At 35.7% G+C, this 19,746-nt stretch overlaps 3 protein-coding genes across 6 annotated transcripts in view; 1 reads left to right on the top strand and 2 right to left on the bottom strand.

Moving 5' to 3' along the window:
• Positions 1-14,956, top strand: ZWILCH (zwilch kinetochore protein). Of its 2 annotated transcripts, none has more exons than XM_074881030.1 (18): positions 1-66; positions 456-507; positions 1,709-1,801; positions 1,914-2,032; positions 2,710-2,906; positions 3,422-3,501; positions 3,801-3,956; positions 4,199-4,270; positions 4,609-4,702; positions 5,585-5,640; positions 6,894-6,996; positions 7,983-8,062; positions 8,277-8,433; positions 9,452-9,480; positions 9,864-10,000; positions 10,292-10,387; positions 10,477-10,595; positions 11,274-14,956. In XM_074881030.1, the coding sequence occupies exons 4-18, from the start codon at positions 1,938-1,940 to the stop codon at positions 11,363-11,365; spliced, it is 1,563 nt and encodes a 520-aa protein (XP_074737131.1). In that variant the 5' UTR covers positions 1-66; positions 456-507; positions 1,709-1,801; positions 1,914-1,937; the 3' UTR covers positions 11,366-14,956. The 2 variants fall into 2 exon arrangements, with proteins under 2 accessions (XP_074737131.1, XP_074737130.1); XM_074881029.1 differs by lacking the exon at positions 1-66 and adding an exon at positions 104-221.
• TIPIN (TIMELESS interacting protein) overlaps positions 1-19,746 on the bottom strand; it is a 312,013-nt gene that overhangs the window by 67,200 nt on the left and 225,067 nt on the right. The gene's annotated exons all lie outside the window — the stretch shown is intronic.
• Positions 13,294-19,127, bottom strand: LCTL (lactase like). Of its 3 annotated transcripts, XM_074881032.1 has the most exons (9): positions 19,038-19,127; positions 18,401-18,496; positions 17,680-17,734; positions 17,424-17,585; positions 16,437-16,711; positions 15,954-16,080; positions 15,292-15,491; positions 14,690-14,753; positions 13,294-13,409 (listed from the first exon to the last, which is right to left on the bottom strand). In XM_074881032.1, the coding sequence occupies exons 1-9, from the start codon at positions 19,125-19,127 to the stop codon at positions 13,294-13,296; spliced, it is 1,185 nt and encodes a 394-aa protein (XP_074737133.1). The 3 variants fall into 3 exon arrangements, with proteins under 3 accessions (XP_074737133.1, XP_074737134.1, XP_074737135.1); XM_074881033.1 differs by lacking the exons at positions 14,690-14,753; positions 15,292-15,491; XM_074881034.1 differs by lacking the exons at positions 14,690-14,753; positions 15,292-15,491; positions 18,401-18,496.

Below are 19,746 nucleotides of genomic sequence, written 5' to 3'. Positions count from 1 at the left end.
TTTTTCTTTTTTTTTTTTTCCACAGAAGGCGTGCGTCGAGAATAAATATAAATAAGACCCACTCCTGTGAGGGAAAAAATAATTTTTTGGCCTCCGTTTGGCACAGCACCCCGGATGTAGTGCCGGGGGGCGGGCGAGGCGCGCGGTTCGGTTGGGCGGGCGGCGATGGCCGCGGAGCGGCGGTGGCAGGCGGCGGCGGGGCTGTACGGCCGCCTCCTCCGGTGGGGCTCGGCCCTCCGCGGGCGCGGGGCGGCGGCTGCCTTGAGGGGCCGCTCTGCTGAGAGGGGCGGCTCGGCCGGGGAGGGGGTGCCGGGTGGGGCTCCAGCTTGTGGGGAGGCTGCTGAGGGTCTGGCTGTAGACCTGTGGTGTTTTTGTTTATGCAGTTAAACTTGCTGTTTAACGAGGAATGCAGAGGAATAAAACTTTATATACCTTAACGTTTCCTTTTCTTTCAGAATATACGAAGAAGGAAGGGAAAGCATCCCTGAACGTCCGTATCTCTTTGAGGTAAATATAGATGTGAAAGTATAGTCATGTAACTTGAGTCGGCATGTTTAAAACGCGCAGCCATTGATCGACAGCTGAAATATGCGTGCGGATATCATGTAAAAGGCAAAATTTACCTCAGTAATAACTCTTTGGATCTGCCGCTACCTCAGGACGGAGAGGGAGACGCGGGTACCAGAGTGCCGCCCTCCCGGGGCCAGCACCAGCCTTCGCCTCCCTGCTCATTCCTGCGCGCCACCTGATTTTTTGCCCCTGTTAGCTTGCTTAAAATGGTTGTAATGGTTGTGGGCGTGAGAGTGTTGTGGGTTGGGGGTTGTGTAGAGTGCAGAAGGTGGGTGATAGCGTGTGTGGCTGCTGTGAGGAGAGAAAGGAGCTGCCACAGCAGCTGCCCTCAGTCGTATTTTCATGCTTCAAACTTGCAGCTTCTGATGGCATGCTTTTTATCTAAGTGTTTTTATGGGGAATGGGATATCTGTATTAAAATAGCAATTGCTTCTAATAGCTTTTGGAACAGCTTTGGAACAGCTTTTGGCTGGAAAATCTAATGTTATTTTATTGTATTAATCTTGGGCTTTATAATAAGTTTGATAACAGTTTGAAAATAAAATCAGATGATTATTTAAATATATTGTAAAGTGAAGAGCAGATTAGATGTGAAGAATCAAGCAGTACTTCTCTGTGTGTGTGGAAAAGCCTAAGTAAAGATTGATGTCCGTTCCTTTATTCTTGAGAACAGGCTTGAGTTATTTAATATCTCCAAACTGTTTACAGCTCTCATGAGACATCCAGAGAAGTGATCAATTGATATTTAATGTTACTTTAAATGAGTGTTCTCCATCTCAGGGATATTTGGTGACTGCAATTGCTACTTGACAATAATGATCCCTCATATCTCAGATTATCTGAAGTTTTGTTCATTGAACTAAACTTTAGTTTCTTATAGAATCAACCTGTTGGAGATTAAATTTTCTGTGTTGGTTAGTTGAAAGTTGTTGCATTTTCACAGTTGATTTGACTCCACCTATGTCATGCTGTTAACTGTTCTCCTGAAGAAAGAAAGCCTTAGATTCATGAATGGTTGCAATAGGGTTGGAAAACAGTTTGTGGAATTAGTTAATTTTGCAATTTCTGGTATAAAAAACTTCTGAAACACAGCATTTATATATAGAGTATTAAAAAATTTTAACTTTTTTTTTTTCAGACTGATGTAGAGATCTGTTTGATTGGTGGTGGTTGCAAAAGTCCCATTGAAAGATTTTGGAATGGAAGCAGTGTATATATTTTGCAGAAAGCAGTAAGTGTGTATGAGAGTTGCTTTTTTAAAAAATATAATCTAGACTTTTGCATTCCTATCAAGTATTTTGACATACCTTGCACTTTTTGACTTAACTGTGCATTTCTCTTAGAGACACAATGAAGAAAGTGACCCAATGGAAGAATCAAAAATGGATGATGCTGTTTATGGCTCTGAGCTTTTACCAAAGGAGAGTTCTGGACCAGTGGCTCTTTCTGTAAGCAGAGCAAAGTAAGTGTCAAAGGTCGGCCTCCCCGTTTGATATAGCTTTCTTTTGCAACTTTTGTCTCTCTTCTTAATATTCAGAACCTGTATTATTTTCAATCCCTCAAATTAAATTACTCATTAGTTTAGTGGGGAGATATGACCATTTTTCATCCTGCGAAATGGTCTCCCCTGGCTAAAAGAGTTCCTAACAAAGTACCTGAGGTACTGGAAAAGCACTTGTGAGCTGTCCCATTAGGTTAACGGGACTGGTGTAGGTGAGCAAAGAAAGCTTACTAAGATTTCAGTGCTTGTTTTTGTAAGGCTTCTGTTAAAAAATAAAATATCTAATCTGGCTCTTTGGCCGTTTTTAAAATACCAAGGCATGGTATCAAAGCATGGTGACTAGTTTGCTAAACTAACTTACCCTTTTAACATGTTTAAAATGTAAGTTTCAATTACAATTTTAGAACCTTTAGTCTAAATTAAAATATTACATTAAGTACATTCTCAGTTATGATGTCTTCTTCTTTTGTGACTTCATTGTTCTACCTGTAAAAAGAGGATTATAATACTGCATTCTTTTTGTAAAATGATTTGATGTCTGCTAACGAAGCATGGTAGATAGGAGTTAAGTTTTATGTAAGGCATCGGTTTAGCTGTACTTGCTGACATCTTAATTTTTTTCCTGTTCACATTTCTAGGCAGTTGATTTCCTTATATACAATGGTACAAAATCCAAACATGACCCACCTGAAGATAAGTGAACTGGTTGTGCTTCCTCCCCTCTGGATAAGGTGTGACGGTTCTGATCCTGAACATACTTGTTGGCTTGGAGCTGAGCCTCTCAAAGCTGGCAACAAAATCACAGGGATCAATTTCTATATGGTTACATGTGATGGTAAGGTTCTAATGTTACACATAAAATTAAATGAGGAAGGCTTAAAAATGTGGGAATATTGATGTAGCAATGCTATATTTGTCCTTTGTGTGATGTTGGCTTGGTACAGCCCTATATTCCTCTTCTTAAAAAACAAAAGAAAAAAAAGAGAGAAAAGATATTTTAACCCATGCTATGTGGGGGAAATGGCTTTTTAATATACTTAACTCAAGAGTATCTGTGCAGGCCTACCTTCACTCAGGTACCATAACTTGGCAAATTTAAATCGTTACCATTCAACTGCTTATACAAGCACTGACTCTTATTATCAATAATTATCAATATCAACTAACTAATTATTAGTTATCAGCGCCAGCTCTTCTTATCAGTAGGACAAATGCAAGAAGAATGTCTGCTTTCTAAAGGACAACATGAGTCGTACTTGACCGAATGGAATATTTGAGAGTTAATTTTAAGTACCAAATTTGATTTGTGTTAAATGTTTTTTTTGATTCTTACTTTTCTTCCTTTCCTAGGTCCTACAGCTGATAAAACCCATTTTGCAAACCTGGAAGAGCTCAAAATGGCACATAAAAAGAAACATCATTCATCTATTGTAGGTTTTTACGGTCTGTTGTGTCTCCAATCTAAGTTTAAAAACTCTGGTTTTGGATTTATGATACTGGTTTTGGGAAGCTTTATAGATTCTATTTAGAAACTCGCCCCAGTGTGATTCTGTAGTATAATAGTCACTTTTGAAGTAACATTTGAGCTCCCTATGTTATAATGCTTTTGTCTGATATTAGCCCTTTTTTTGTGTGTGTGTGAAATGCTTTTAAAATTGTTTTGTATGCATGCAAAATAATCACTGTTGTGGTGGTTTTGTTGTGTTTTTTTAAAATCTGTTCATTCTAGGTGATGACAAAAGGATTTGCTCAGTATGAACTTATTAGAGCTGCTGCAATAGAGGACACAATCGTAGAATCTGAAAGCAATATATCTGTCGATATTACATGGAATACTGTCGATAAGTTTCTGGAGACACCCCCACTAATTTCAGCTGCCACGCTGGTAAGTCAGGAAGGAAAAAGCAAACAAACCCAAACTCTTTCCATGGCTTACATCATGAGTAGTGTAAAGGGTAGAAAATAAGCTTGACTCTTGACGTTTTGTGTTTGTTAGTCTTTAAATAAGCAGCACAATGTGTTCATAATCTAAATTATAAATGATGCTGATATGCATTTCACTACTGAAAATTTCAGGACACTTGATTTCTAAAGTTTGAAACTGACGTAAACTTCTGGAACTTTCAGAATATTGCACTGGAGTCTGGGGACCCCAGAAGTCCTGTATATCAGCTATATAGAGAACTGCAGTTTCTCCTTGTAAGTATAAGTGAGAAATTCCGATTTCAGATTTACATGGAATGGTGATTTTATGTGTTAATAACTTACTTCATTTAAAACTTCATCAGATGTTTCAAAGATAACTTTAAGCTTTTATTTTAGAGTAAACTTTGAGCTCAGTTTTAGGAATCTTGAATATAAAGATGACAACCCATCAACACCAAAACCAGGAAATTCAAGAAGTTTCCAAATTCATGGTTAGCTGTATAGAGAGATGTATGATTCTTGGGGAAGCTTACTGCATTTTGAAGTATGACACGTGCAGAACCTCAAACAAGAACTGACTTGTGTTGTTTTGATTTTCATGCTGTGTTTAGGCTTTGGCCGAAGGTTTGAAGACAGGTGTGACTGAGTGGCCTGAGCCATTAGAGTCTGAATCAGCTGTTGAACTGGTCCGGGAGTTTCTGATGGGTAATTGCTGCTTGTTAGATGGGGACAGAGGAACATCACATTTCACAGAAATAAAAGGAAATTCCACATACAATTTTAAAAGTATTAGAGATGTTGATTTCTCTGCTATAACCACCTGTACAAAGTAGTTAAATAAATTAGTCAGTACACCTTTGTCATCTTCCTTTGTCCTAATATCTTGGATAAAAGTAACAATTGTTTCTTTACAAAATGACGCACAATGTTTAAAAAACAACTGAGAGAGTTCTGGATGCGACTTTCCAGTTATCTGATGTACACAGGAACTTCTGAACGTGCTAATTGTTCCTTTGGTGGTGAAAAACAGTACAGTGATGACCTCTTAAAATGAAGCATCCAAAATTACTGATTCCTTCTGAAAACTGTTGTGAACAATAAGTCTCTTGTCAGAAGTTTAAGATACTAGAAAACAAGTCTAAAAAGAGAATCAGATGTAGGAATGCACCAAGAGATTTGCAAATGCAACTGTAAATTTTTTTTTAGTAAGTAGATAAAACTTGGACAAAAGATAAAAACAAACAAAAACTCTCTGACAAATGCAGGTGGAAGAAAACCAGAGACACTTATTAGACCACCTACTACCCCTTACTGCTTCCCCACTGGAACTTAACAGGTTAATACTTAGATAATAGAATGTAGTAAAGGTATATGGGGGAAATGTATATCTTTTATTAAAAAATATGAATAAATTATTTTTGAGACTATATCCTTACCCAGTAAAAACAATTTAAAAATGGATAAATTTTGTCTATTAGCCATCCAGTCGGTGTATTTGTTAATTATGATGTGCCCAGGGATTTATACAATTGGTTTGATTATATTTTTTTTTTCATAGTCGTGAAATTTATTTTTTTCCTCTCCTAGATTTAAAGAGGAAGCTGGATGGATATTGTATATCTGGAAACAACAATGAAACGGAGGTACATGTAATTTCCTACCAATTGCCTTGTCATCTTGTTTCCCTTATAACTAGTTATTTCAAACTTTGACTACATCTATTACATATTCTGCATATGTTATTTATGTATATCTGTAAATACACAGGTCTAAAGATGTAAAAAAAAAAAAAAAATAGATCTCTTGCTTTCTGTTTCTGCTGTGTAAAAATAATGGAAGGCAGCCTTACAGGCAGAATTAGGAATTCCATAGCTATCCTCTAATAGATAGTCCACTGTAATTTTTACCTTCAGAAAACTTCCCTGTTTTTTTATTCTAAATGGTCTACCAGTGTCCATTATACATATTTTTTATATAACTTGGTGGTATGGAGCTATTTTGATTTGCTTCTTTCCCTTCCTTTTTCACTACCAGAGGCTTGCAAACTGAACTGTAGTATATCAACTGCAATCTCTGACCTTTGTGCCATTGCATTCTATCATTAATTTGCTTTTGTTGCCTAATTTAATGGCTTTGGGCCCATTTAATGGTATCAGTTATATATCTGCCTATTTAGAGGTTTATGATATTCTGAAACAATGGACAAATTGAAATTATAAAAATGTCTTCATGCTTTTTTCCCCTTTCAATCTACAAAGAAAGGTTTGGGTCTTTTTCCTGTTGAGAAGCAAGTTGTGTATAGTTGATAAGCTAAAAATATAATGATTTCTGTATCAGCCAAACCAGAAATATTCAGGATCAGGATAACAGGAAAACAGTTCTCTGTTTTGAGAATCTATGTATGTATTAATTCTGCCCTCCCAGGGCACTGCTAGGTACACATACAGCTATTTAATCATCTGTGAGTTCAGTGTAGCATAGGTCACGTTCCAATTTAGTGCTTGCTGGACTGTATTCTTGCTATTTACTAATGCTCTATGCATTGAGCCCTTGTAAGGTGAAAAGGATCATCCTGAGCCTAAGCAGTTGGTTTTTACTGGACAGTCTGGTTGAGCTTTACTTGGCTGTGATCAAGTCTTTCTGATAGTAGGCTTCAGTTCCTGGTCCAAAGCTAGCAGTTATCCAGTGTGATAATTCTGAAGAGAATTAGTCTCACTTTTAAATAAAAATATGCTTCCAAGCTACTATGCACTAGTAGTTTCTGTGTGGTAGTTTCCCTGAAAAAGGAGAAAAATTAGTGATGAATCCAGTATTGATCTCTGGAGAAAATTTGAATTCATAAGGTCTTTGAATCTTAGGCATCCTTTTTTTACTTAAGACAAACAAACTCTTTCAGAAAATCAAATGTGACACAGCTGCAGTGGACAGTTCAATAAAATCAATCTTCAGTGAGCGAGGAGACCTGGACTTTGCTGAACAATTATGGTGCAAAATGAAAAGTAAGTGTATTGTGGTTTTTTGCCCCATCTGTTTTCCTTTAATTCTTCTGTTCTCTGTATCTATTATACTGTATTGCTTTTTCAGTGAAATAAATATAAATTTCTCTGAGTTTTAAGGACTGATCAGCTCTTCAGAAAATTTTTACCAATAGGCTTTTTCTGAAAGAGCTAATTTTAGGTATGTGAGATGATGTACTTTCTTACAACATATAAAGGTAGACCAGCATCTAGCAGGAGATATTATATTTCATTTTATTTGATTATAAAAGGTACTAAACAATCAGTAGTACTCATCTGGTCTAAAACTGAAAACTGCACACAAACTTTATCAGTCTTGTAATACCACTCACAGTCCTTCAGTAAAATACATTTTTATTTATTTAGTACTATTTTTCAGATTACTAACTAACTTCTGTTAAGCTGTTCCAGAAATTATAACAACTCCTTTCTCTTTGAGGGATAGAGTTACTCAACTTCTAAATCCTTTTCATTCCTGTTAGTGCAACCGCTGTTGTGTTTGAATCGAAACTAGGTAGCTAAAGTCCACTGTGATGACTGCAGTGTGTCCTGCTTAAGGGCTGTATCTGCTGCACAATGTCTGGAGGCTTGTTCCTTGTTTAGGAAGCAGTTAGTTGGGTAAAGTTCATATTCTAGATAGATGCTGTTCAGTTAAATTTATAAAATGTATTGAACTTCAATGTATATAGAGAGAATGTAGCCAAAATGTGTTCTATGACAAAATGCTTCTGCCATGTGCTGTTCTCTTAACAGGCATATGCAGTTCAGTAGCCTCTTTTGATCATTGTTTCTTTAGAGTAACTCTTTTTAAAGTCACGATATGACCAACTTAACAAAACCCAGTATAATCTGTCACTTCAGCTGTCATTCTTTAAAAGATTCTTGCAAGTATCCGTTGGCCTATTGTTATTAACAGCTACAGAGAGAGCTGGATTGATAAATAAAATATTGCATCTTTGTTTCTTAAGGTGTCAGTTCCTATCAGGAGTTGATAGAGTGTTTCACACTGATCATAAAATCCCTGGAACGTGGTGAGATACAGCCATGGGTATGTATTTGTATTTCACAATAAATGTTAAAATTTTGAGTTGTTTGAAGTATAGTTCTTGTCACTTAACTGCCCTTCATTTCCGTGTTGTGTTGTTTTAAAATTACTTTCACATGTCACAGTTTGCCTCTATTTCCTTGGTGTTGTACTTCTAAACAATGTTTATGATGTTTTATACGCAGTTACATCACAAGAAAACTTTTCTAACTTTTAGATTCATCAAGGGAGTAGCAGTTTGCTAAGTAAATTGATTCAACAGTCTTATCATGGCAAGATAGAGGTCATTTCCCTCGGTGGCATCACTCCGATTCAAATGCTCTTAGAGATTGGTCTGGATAAGATGAAGAAGGATTATGTCAGTTTTTTCATCGGTAAGCCTGATATCTGTTAACATCACTAGAAATTCAAGAGAAAAGGTATTCCATACAGGAAATAATTAAGTTTTTGGTAACCTTGATCTCACTTCTGCTCCCATCTGCTGAAGTGCTGTTTCCACCTTCCTTAGTAATTGTACTTTTCAGTTGTATATGGTTTCAAAAGTTAAAAAATTAATTTGTTTCAAAATAACTATAGCTTGCATAATCGTGTATTTCTTTTTCTATTTGAAGAAACCTTTAGAGTGAACCTCAGGTAAAATAAATACCAGATTTAAATAACTATGAGCAGTTTTGTTTTCTTATCTGTTTGCTGTAGGTGAAAAAATAAGAGCCTCATGCTTTTTCTGTCTTTTCCTTTATGGTCTACGTGGGTTAAAAGGAAATCGGGCAAGGGTGTTTATATGTATTTTTATGCAGTAGCTGTGTTTGTACAGTCTGTAGTATTTAGAAAGATGTTTTTGATTATTGTTTTATAAATATATTATACTGGAAACAAAAAAATAGGGTGGAAAGATTTTTGTAAAGTACAATTTTTCTTGAAAACATTGTGGCTTTGTTTTCAGTATTATAGCTTTATTTTTTTCTAAATCTGTGAGAGGGGTTTGTGTTTTACTGTTGTTACTAACTTCATTCACTTCATCTCTTAATTTCTTCATTTCTTTTTTGCTTCGTCATCCCGTTTTCATTCTTTGTTTCATTTGCTGTTTTATTTTCACTATTTGTAAATCTTTATGTCCCAAGATGAGTGGTTGTCTCAAAGTATGTGATAGGTTTCTTCGTTGTGCAGCCTTGGTGGTAAATAAAATACTGCCTCTGACATGCCACTTTACAGGCTGGGTTTTTTCGTGTTTTGAATTGAGTAATCACGTCAGTAAATAACATCTCAGTCCTAGGGACCTTGGGCTTTTTTTTAGCAGAATTCCCTGTTTGATTACCTGAATGTTGCTTATATTTCATCTGACATTGTATAGTAAATTGTAATTTATTTTTTTTCCTCTTGTTAATTTTACAGGCCAGGAACTTGCAACATTAACCTACTTGGTGAGATGCCCTTTTTTTTTTTTTTTTTTTTAACTCTGAAAGCACTATAAAGTAGAGCACACTTAGCTGATGGTGGGATGCAAGTTGTATCATTCTTATAAATTGAGGAACTGAATTGCAAATCATGAGAATGGAACAATATGCTGCAGAAATGTCTTTATGTTGTTTCCTTATTTATATATTATTTCCTAGGTATCTGATATAGGACAGTGTACCTATGTTGATACTTTGATAACATGGAACTTTGTTCTGACTCTTCTGGGCCATTCTTAAAATTTTGGTTTCTCAAAAAGAAGGAGGAAAATTAGTACAGTGAGGTATAGTGTTGTGTGTCTGTAGAAACTGAGTGTCCAGTTAGGAGCAGAAACTGTTTGCTGTTCCAGGATTACTTCATTTCCACATCAGTAGATCTACAAGAACAAGTCCATCGTGTTCAAAAGCTCCACCATATGCTGGAAATAATGGTCAGCTGTACAGTCTTACTTCAGTTTAAGCATGAGAACCTCTTCCCTTTGACACAGTAATTATTTCACTTTTACTTCTTGCTCTTTCAATGACAATAACAAATAGATTCTTTGACAGTTGTAAAGAAACTCTTAAAAAAAAAAAAAAGCATCCCTCCTTAATGTTGATGATAATGAGACTGCAGAAGTAGCAGTTGAATCCTCCTGCTAAATTTTGCTTTGTGACTAAAACTGAAAACAAAGGAAATAATGAATCTGAGAGTATAGTTAATCTTGCACAAGGTTTATGCAGTGTTGCACAAGCATTTCTTCAAAGAAAGTTAGTAACTAGTTGATATCTATTGTAGAATCTGCATGAAGTATTATAAGGAAAACCCTCTAAATGAGAAGCATGTGTTTCAACTGCCGATCAGACCAGCTCTTGTCAAGAAGTTCTATCAAAAGTAAGAGCAACTTCAATGTTTGCAGCATTAAAATTCAGATGTGACTGAATACCTGACTGAATTTTGACATTTTTTGATTATTCTCTCAGCGATCACCCAGAAATATGGAAGGTGGACATAAGTAGTGCGCATGGACAGAAGGAGGCTAAAACAACATGGCAAGTTAGTACTAATCCTCCGGTTGAGCATATGACATCAAACAATACAGGTAAGGAATATTTATGGTGAAATGAAATAATGAAAGTACACACTTCAAACAAATTCAGTTTTTATACTGGGTTCAGTGGGTCTGAACTTCTTACTTTTCAGCAAATGTGAAACGATGTTTTGCCTTTTAATAAAAGGGTGAGATAGTATTGGTAGAATATAAAAGATTTTCAGAAAGTGGTGACTTTCTGCCTTCTCATCTTTGAGTTATGTTTTTAGAATTAAAAAGACAGAATAATTCCAAATATGACATGATTAAGTATTCTCCACAGTATCTTACAACTTCTAAAATCTTTGCTGGTGTATCTGAGAATGGGTTTGAAGAGAAATTTACCTGTTACTGAATGCTGGTCTCTAGTCAGAGAAGCAAGCAGGTGCTAAGGAGGGAAGACATGCCTTGCTGCAATCAAATGTAGAACAAGTGAAAAAGCATGAGAATGGGGAAGAATTAAGCATATAGATTGGTACAGAAATAATTTGCCTTTTTGGGGTGAGGTTTGATACAGGGTAATGCTTTGGTAAAGCTTTCCTGTCATTCTCAATTTTTGTCATGAAGTGCTCCTTTCAGTAAAACTGAAGTTTTGAAACCCCTTCCTGAAGGTGCTACATGAACAATTTATCTGCAGTTTCTCTTTGTAAGGGTAGTGGCTAATCACATCTTTTTCTTTTGTCTCTGCAGGTCTCTTTTCCGATTCTACAGTTAATGGAAGCAATGAAGAAAGAATGTATTTTATTACAATGGCTCAGTGCAGTCAGGTGCATTTCACATAAATGCAGGTTACTCTACAGGCAGGCACTTGAAAGGTACAGTAAAAGGGAAAGTTCAGTATTGTCTGTGTCCCAACAGTATATTTAGAAACACTCTGATTTGAAGAACAATACATCTTACAGAGTTATTTGCTTTAGTATGCTTAAAGTGTGACATACATAGCCATAATTCATCTGTAGGCCTCTAGTTTGTTTATAAATGTGCAATTATGAATGTACAGTGTAATTATTTTGAAAATATAGGAGATATTTTTTGTTCATATATTTACAAACATTCAATAAAGTTCTGCACTTTGGGGTTTTAAATTTTATTTTTATTCATTAAGAATGCAATCAGACACTGTTCAAAGTGTGAATTATCTTAACCCAGCAAAACAAGCAATATTGTCATGTTTTCATGGTGTCAAGTGACATTTCATCATCCAGATATATTTGGAAAGTTGTTCATCCAGAGCATTGTGAACTTCTGACAGTTTGATTTTCTTTGTCCCTGTATTTATATTTTGGAGTATTCTTGGATACACTTCTCTCTCCTCTTCAAATTCATTTTTTTCCCTCAATGCAAAGTGAATTATTTTAACAGTGTTGTCTTGTGTACTTTTGTATAATTTTCTGAAAAAAATGTTCAGTATAATTGGCTGAGGATAGTAATTTAAATATGTTGGGATGACAGTTGCATACGTTCTTATGTTGATTAGATAGTGTATGTAATGTTTTGGTAGTGTAATTCTAGATAATTACATGATGTAGTATATGCTGATTAAAAGACTTGAGACAAACATTTTGCATAAAAGAAACTATCAGCTTTTGACAAGTAAAAATAAGGAAAACCCCAGTATTTATGCTTTTTAAAAACTATAAATTTCTGTAATTTCTGGTTTCTCCTCAGTGAATCTTATTTCTTATCCCTTTCCTAATATTGCATCTTAATAACTCTCAGTTTAATAGTTAGCCTTTGAAGAGAAGGTAAGAACAAGGCCCATTTTTGGATTTATGTACTGATAGTGCACATTCAGTGTAGGCACATGCAGTGTTGAAAATACAGTGCGAGCTAAATAGGAAGGTTGTTTGTTGCTTTGCTATAGAGGAGTAAATAGAAGGACAATATAGGCAGCTCATCATATTCTGGAACAAATGTTTTATAGTCATGTACTTAACTTGTACCTACCTGCTCTAGAAGTGAATCTGAGGTGGAATATTATGTTCTGGAAGTGCTTGCATTACCTATAATACACATTTCTGTGTGTAATATATTATAAAGTCTTATGAGGTAAACCTAGTTCCCTGTAAAAAAACTAGAGCGATAAGAGTCCTTGGTTTAAATCTGACTCAGCAGTTGTCATTTTTGATTAATCACTTCAAATAATTCTTCTCCACACCTAAATAGTAAGGTGTATATTATCCTAACTTTTAGACATGAATAATAAGTTAAAATTTAAGCAGTGTTCTTTGAATATTTAAATGCTTTTCTATTCTAAAATTATGTGTCTGTCTCTCTTCAACTAGCAGTTTCATGCTAAGTAAAAGTCTTACTGAGAACAGACTGAAATCAGAATTTGAAAACAGCTTTCAATCACTTGAAATTTATACTGGCAAGATTGGAATCACTTTAATCTTAGCTAACTGTTGTTCTGGTGAACAAAATGTGTAGTAGTTTTCAAAATAATAAGAAACATAAAATCTGCTCCTTAAAATTAGTAGAAAGTAATGCAGAAAGAAAATGTACTTTGGGTGTTGTTAAAAAAAATTAAATTATGTTTTGGGAACTGAATAAAAAAAACTGTAAAAGTGCTAGGTGGACAGGTAAAGTAATATTTCTGTATCTTTACAGTGGTATAAAAAGAGGCATCTGTGGTAAACTTTAACCAATATAATAAACCAGTTGCATTTTATTTATTATGCAAAGTGAAGATGTGTGTAAGCATGCAATTTTAACTATGATTTCGAAGGTAGAATATTAGTAGGACAATGCTGATGAGTATGCAGAGTGTGAAAACTGTAGGAAGAGCAATCTCTGTCACCATTTCCATGTGAGTAATCAGGGAATCTAAAAATTTGAGAAATGAGTAATACGTAAGAAATGTCATCTTCTGGAGTATACTAATTGTTAACTTAGAGTTTATGTAGATTAAGAATTTTTTGAACATTTATGGCTAAAATTATTAACTGTTGGCATTGTCATAAACGGCAACCAAAACAAACAAAAAAATTTCATAAGTCTGCAAAAGCTGGAGCAAATCCATGACAGTTTTCCCTCTCTTTTTTCTTTCTAAGGTAAATTTTTGAAGCTATGTCAGTGCGCAAAGGGCTGCAAAAATTGTACTTACTATGAATTAGCTTCAGTGCATTAGCAGTACTCTGCTGTTCCTTTGATTTTTATTCTCCCCCATCAAAGGAAGGGTAGAAAATTGTCAAAGAGAAATCCTTGGGAAGCACTTTAGCCTTTTTATGATTGTTTTGCAGCTCTTTGAGAAATGAAATGGGTTTTATTTTGTAGAATTTTGCTCTACAGATAAGCCTCAAAGAGTTCAGTAAACACAGTTAATTCACCTAGGACATATCACTCAGCAGTTGAGGCTAAGTAGGATAAACTTAGGATGACTGCTTTGACATTTTCTACCACGTGGAATTAATTTCATCCTTCTTATGAGACTTTATAATACTTATTTCATCTTTCTTAGAAGTTTCAGAAATGCGCTGCGGTAGAGTATTCTCCTAGTTCAGGAATTATGAAAGATCCTGAATTACATTGGGAAGGTCTTAAGTGAGCTGGATTAGCCTGGCACTGTGGAAATTGCAGGCAAAGTATTTACATGTTCTTGAGCAGCTGCTCTAAGTTGTGCGGTTGTTAGCTTTGTTACCAGGAGTATGAAAGAGCAGAAACATGGCTTAACACTACCTTAGGCTAGTGCTTAGCCCATTTTTTTAATAGTTTCATTGTATGTAGAAGTCAAACGTTTTAGATATTTTCTGTCTGCGTGGTTGTCTTAATTTGTCTGGGTCTGTTTTATGTTTGAAAGAGCATTTAGCACTTTTTATTACTTTAAGGAGAATCCTGTCATCCCTAGCCTTAATTTTAAATAGTAATTCTTTCAGTTTGCGTATTCCATTAACATCCAAAGCTGATCCGTTTAGCTGCAGTGATTTTAGTTGGAGAAGGTAAAGAAAGACATTTTTCTTTAGATGCTTGTTGTATTTGAAAGCCATTGTGCTTTCAGGGAGAAAATACCTTTTAGGACCTGCTAATAGTAGTATTCACAGAGAAATTTAAAATCTGAAAGTTACATAATATGCTTTTATAAAACAAAACAGAAGACACATAATTACCTGCAGCAAGGAGTTGGTGTGCAGTAGAGCAAGTGTCCATGGACCTCTGATACCAATTTTCCACCTGAGGAAGTTGACATGTAGCAGTTCTGTTAGACTGTAATATTCTCTCTCACTCACTGCAGCTTCTTCTCTGTCCCTGAATGTTTGTCCACTACAGTTGGCTTGAAACTATTTTATTCTGCCACTACATGATTTTCTGAAAGTTTCTTTGTGGTCTTATTGCAATATATTTCTTATAGTTGTTTAATAAAATTTTTAAAAACATTACTATATTCCATATTATTTTCCAATAAGGTAGCACGTATGTGTAATTTTCTGCCTAGAAATCTGATTGAGCACTGGTAACTTATGATTCAGCATTTTTGATTACATCAGAAAGTCCAATTAGAGTTTGGTAAATGCTTTAGAAACAGTAATTGAGGCTGTTTCCACTTTCTCTGTCTCTGAAGGCCTGTGTATTTAACACATTCCTAATTTACAGAGCCAAAATGTCATTCCATGTGCCGTATTCATGCAAGTTTTTCCATGAAATTCAATGGGATATTTGCCCATATATCAAAGGAAAAAGAGAAAAGAATAAAATTAGCAACTGACATCACCTCTCTTTGATTTGGGAATCCATTTGCAGTGATAATCTTTTTGTAATAGTCAACGGATGCCTTTGGGTATCGTGGTTTGTTCTTGTTTTTAAAATCAACATGATAAAATCCAAATCTTTCGGAGAAGCCTTTGTTCCATTCAAATTTATCCAGCAGTGACCAGGCAGTATAACCTTTGACATTAACACCATCATTTAGAGCTGTAAACAGAAGGTAAATTATTCTGTTAAGCTTGTTGCCTATGTTTGTCATCCTTAAAATATGGTTCTGTAGCTGTTTTTTTTAATACCAGAAAGATATTGGGAGAGGGGGAGAAGGGCAGAAAAACGACAAAGTATGAAGTAACTTAGATTCTTTGAAAATGTTATCTTTAGCTTAGAGGTACTAGAGCTTTAGAAGAGTGGTAATTAGGTGCAATTTCTCCTTTCTAAAAATGGAAACTGATTATTACAGTATTAAATCTCATGTTGGTTATTGTATTTATTAGCATCAGTACATTTGGCTAGGTTGTCATTTTTGTGAAAATTTATTAGTCTAGTTTGCTGTCCATTTTGATCTGTGAATATTTATTCCTCTATGCTTTAAATTACAAGAGTAAAAAATAATCAGAAGGTGAAAACGCTCAAAAAGCTCATGCACTAAAAAGATGTTTTTAAAGTTACCTTTCAGTATTTCATTAATATATCCTTTCAGATATTCTATCCGCCATTCATCACACAGCTGAGTACACTGTACCCTTTCAGAAACTCCATTCTCTGTCACATAAATGAGAGGGTTCCCATACTGTGTCTGCAAACAAAGATTTGTTTAGACCAGTTCATAGAAACAAAATCATCTTATTTTGACACAACATGAGATTCTTAGTAAAATGCATTAAAAGCAATTTTCTAGATTTACTTAATTACATTTAGTAAGGAAAATGTATAACTAGGAATTTAAGTTAACTATGGTTTTTATTTTAAAATTACTGAATTCTATAGTTTTCTGAATTGAAATTAAGGTGGTTTTTTGGCAAAGAAACTTCCCATTATGACAAGACAAATATATAGGTGAAACTGTTGAAAATCTACAATAGTTTAAGTGCAGCTTCTGCATGTAACCAGGCATTTTGTTCACTTTCTTTTAAAGATTTATTCTGTAATCACCTTAATGAAGTTGAGCAATCTTCTGAATCCCCAAGGCACAGAGTATAACCATTTGGGTCCTGGAGCTGGCCATTTTGGGTCCACCAGCTCAGCCAGCTCATGGTCAGTGTGGTAACTTGATGCTCGTAGAAAGGAAAAGCTCTTTTGTAGAACATAACGAGTAGTAAAATGACCTATTCCCAGGAAATCCGATGTGCCTTTAATATAGGTTTTCTCTTGCACTGAGAAGGTTGGTAATCTTGATTTCCCCAGGCCCTGCTGGGCACTCTTCCTACCTATCAAAATAATTACAGGAAACACCTGAGGAGCGCAGAAATTTGTTTTCTTTACCTCACCAACAATAAATATGGTTTTCCTGAACTTAGTGCAGAGGGCAGTTTACTTTGATTGCTTTTTTAACATGAAGTAAATTTTCATGCTTTTAGTTTGGAGAAGTAGGCTGGATACAATACATGGAGAAGACAGTGAATTAGTGTTTTGGCTTTTTTGCCAAAGAGCATGATACCTGTCAACCAAACGCTTGGAAACATAACATGACAAGAATAGAAGTGCTTTGCTGCTGGGTATGTCACATATGTTCTTCATTCTGTGAAACAAAGCTAGTGGAACCGTGTAGAAACGCAAGCTCTAGTGATGAAAAACTGCTGGTTCTTTGTCCTCAGGTGGAAAATCCAGCAAAATATTTAACAAGTCCCTGTCTTAGGCCACTAAAAATGGACTATGACTGAAAAGTGAGGTAGTTGCTTCCTTTCCAGTTGGGAGCACTGAGAGGTGCAACTGTTGGGCTCAACAGCAGCTCAAATTTTTAGTTCTAGCATGTCCTCAGACTGCACAGGAGCTGTCTAGCCCACGGGCCATTTGTTGCTTTGCGTTGTCTCACCAGTTTCCTCATACCTGACTAAACCACACGCTGGACAGGGGCTATTCTGTTGTAATATGCTATGAGTGCATCATTTATTCATGTTATAGTCGGTTACTGGAGCTTACCTACATAATTCTTCATAACTTCTGGATAGTCTCCTTTGTAAATTGGATTTGCAAACCATCCCAAATGAAACTGTATATATCTTTCAGCAGCGTCTCTATCTGTTTGGCTATGTGGATCAACAGGTTCACCCCAGCCACTAGTCAGGGAAATTCCAACCATACCTTAAAACACAAAGGGACAATTCTGCAGTTTATGCATAATCTTTTAAGCCCTTAATATAAATAGAAGCATAATTACAGAATGACTCCTTATTACCTTGCTGCTCACTGCGCCATGTGTTATTGTAAGAGTGCCATACCTTCGCATGAGTCTGTAAGTTAAAAAAAAATCATGCACGTTTTAATCTGTTATGCCATAGTCAGTATAGAAAGCTAGTGAAGAACAAGAGCAGTTTTTGCACTAAGGTGGGTGAAAATACCACATAATTTCTTTTATGTATATTGTGGAAGCTTTCATTTCATATAAGTTGTCAAAAAAGCATTTATGCAAGATTCCTTCCCTAGATTCCAGGAGGTCCCCATGAAGGTAATACATAGCATTCAGTATAGTGTTCTGTCTAGCAGCTCCAGGCTTTGCATGTCTTTTGCCGAATTTATTCAGGCAAGCAAAAGTTTATTTTTACAAGAGCTAGGCTTACTGAAAATTCAAGTTCATTTCAACAGGTCAGGATTTTACTCCTTGTTTCTGGAGTAACCTGGATATTTTCTTATTCAGCCAGTTTTACAGTATGTTTCAGAGAGACACTTAAGTTACAAGGAAAAATTTAGGTTGTTGTAGCAAAGTGTCACACCAGGCACCTCCCATCTCATGCTACACCTGAGTATGCATTGGTAGTTTAAAGTCAGGTGATAGTTTTGTTGTGCGAGTTGGAAATTACATCATTCCAAAGCTATATTTCTGTTTAAAGAGCCGAATCAAAACAGTCTGCTAAAAATTCTTAATTCACACGTAATTTAAAGAACGATTTTAGTTTTACTTTAATTATGTGGTGTGCTGCTTGGTATGCTCCACATCCACCGAGCTTCAGTCCTGGTGCATGTTCTCCTGTTTCGTAACCCTTTTCAGCAACTGCCTACAAATACAGAGTTAGTTACGCTCTGAACAGCAGAGCTAATGGATTTGCTGCCATCCTATGGACTTAGATCCTGTGCTCCTCTGCACGGTCTGTCTTTCTCTCAATCTCTCTGTCCTCTACAGTCCCCTTTTTCCTTCCCCTCCCCTTGGCTCCCATCTACTACCCCACTGCTTGGTTGATAATATGCTGTGGCTTGTTGGAAGCCACATGTTGGTGACTAGTGTTAGTGGACTGACTCCCCAGCTTGCTCTTCCCTGATGAAACGCGTGAAGAGCAAGTTATAACTGCCTCTCTCCTTTCTGTGCCTCTCTCCTCTCCAGCTGATAATTTTTCCAAACCACTGGAATTTCATGTCTTAAAACTCTGCCCTTGTACAGAATCTGGCCACTGAGATTTTTGGGCACAGTGATTAATGGCATAAGTCCCTCCCTTTCCCTCTCCAATTTTTGACCTACTTTCCTGTAGTGTCACTTTGACAGAATTTTGGGAACAGAACTGTGTAATGGGAATGATTGGAAGGGAAGCATTGATAACTTACCCAGGGATTACTAAAAGTAATCCAGTGTTTCACACGATCGCCAAACTTCTCAAAACACAGATTTGCATAATCATTAAAATAATTTATCATGCTTATATTTTGCCAGCCACCATACTTTTCTTGGAGAACCTTAATAAATAAGAATTTCAAGAATCAATAATGTTATTTAAAGTTCAGCTGCCTATTAACAAAGACTTCCATTTATATTTCAGTAGCTCAGAAGGAAATTTTTCAAAACTTCAAAGTATATAACTACAATGTATCTAAAATGAAAATGAATAGAAAATAATTATAAGCACACTTAAAAGCATGCAGACATCTTTAAAAATGTTACTAAAGTACACTCAGTCCTTAAACTTGGAAATATGTTTTCTATCAGAAGCATTTATATTAGACATTTCACTAATCTAAATATTGTCTAACCTGTGGGAGATCCCAGTGGTAGAGGCTCACGATAGGGATAATATTGTTTTCCAGAAGACTATTAATTGTATCATTGTAGAACTGTATTCCCTTCTCATTCAATTGCTCTGCTGATGAAACGCACAAACAAGAAATTACCTGGATTGTTTTTCAAATACCTGGAAGAATAGCGATCTAAAAATTTTAACTAAGGAATTTTACGTTACAGTGATGGGTGTACTGTAATACATGTGTAATGGTTAAACTCTGTCTGCAGACAAAGAAACAGAAATCTGTTTAACAGTAT

The sequence above is a fragment of the Strix uralensis genome, chromosome 11, assembly GCF_047716275.1.
Source record: "Strix uralensis isolate ZFMK-TIS-50842 chromosome 11, bStrUra1, whole genome shotgun sequence".
NCBI classification, from domain to species: Eukaryota; Metazoa; Chordata; class Aves; order Strigiformes; family Strigidae; genus Strix; species Strix uralensis.
The sequence above is the reverse complement of the archived record's forward strand: the minus strand, read 5'-3'. Positions and strand labels throughout refer to the sequence as shown.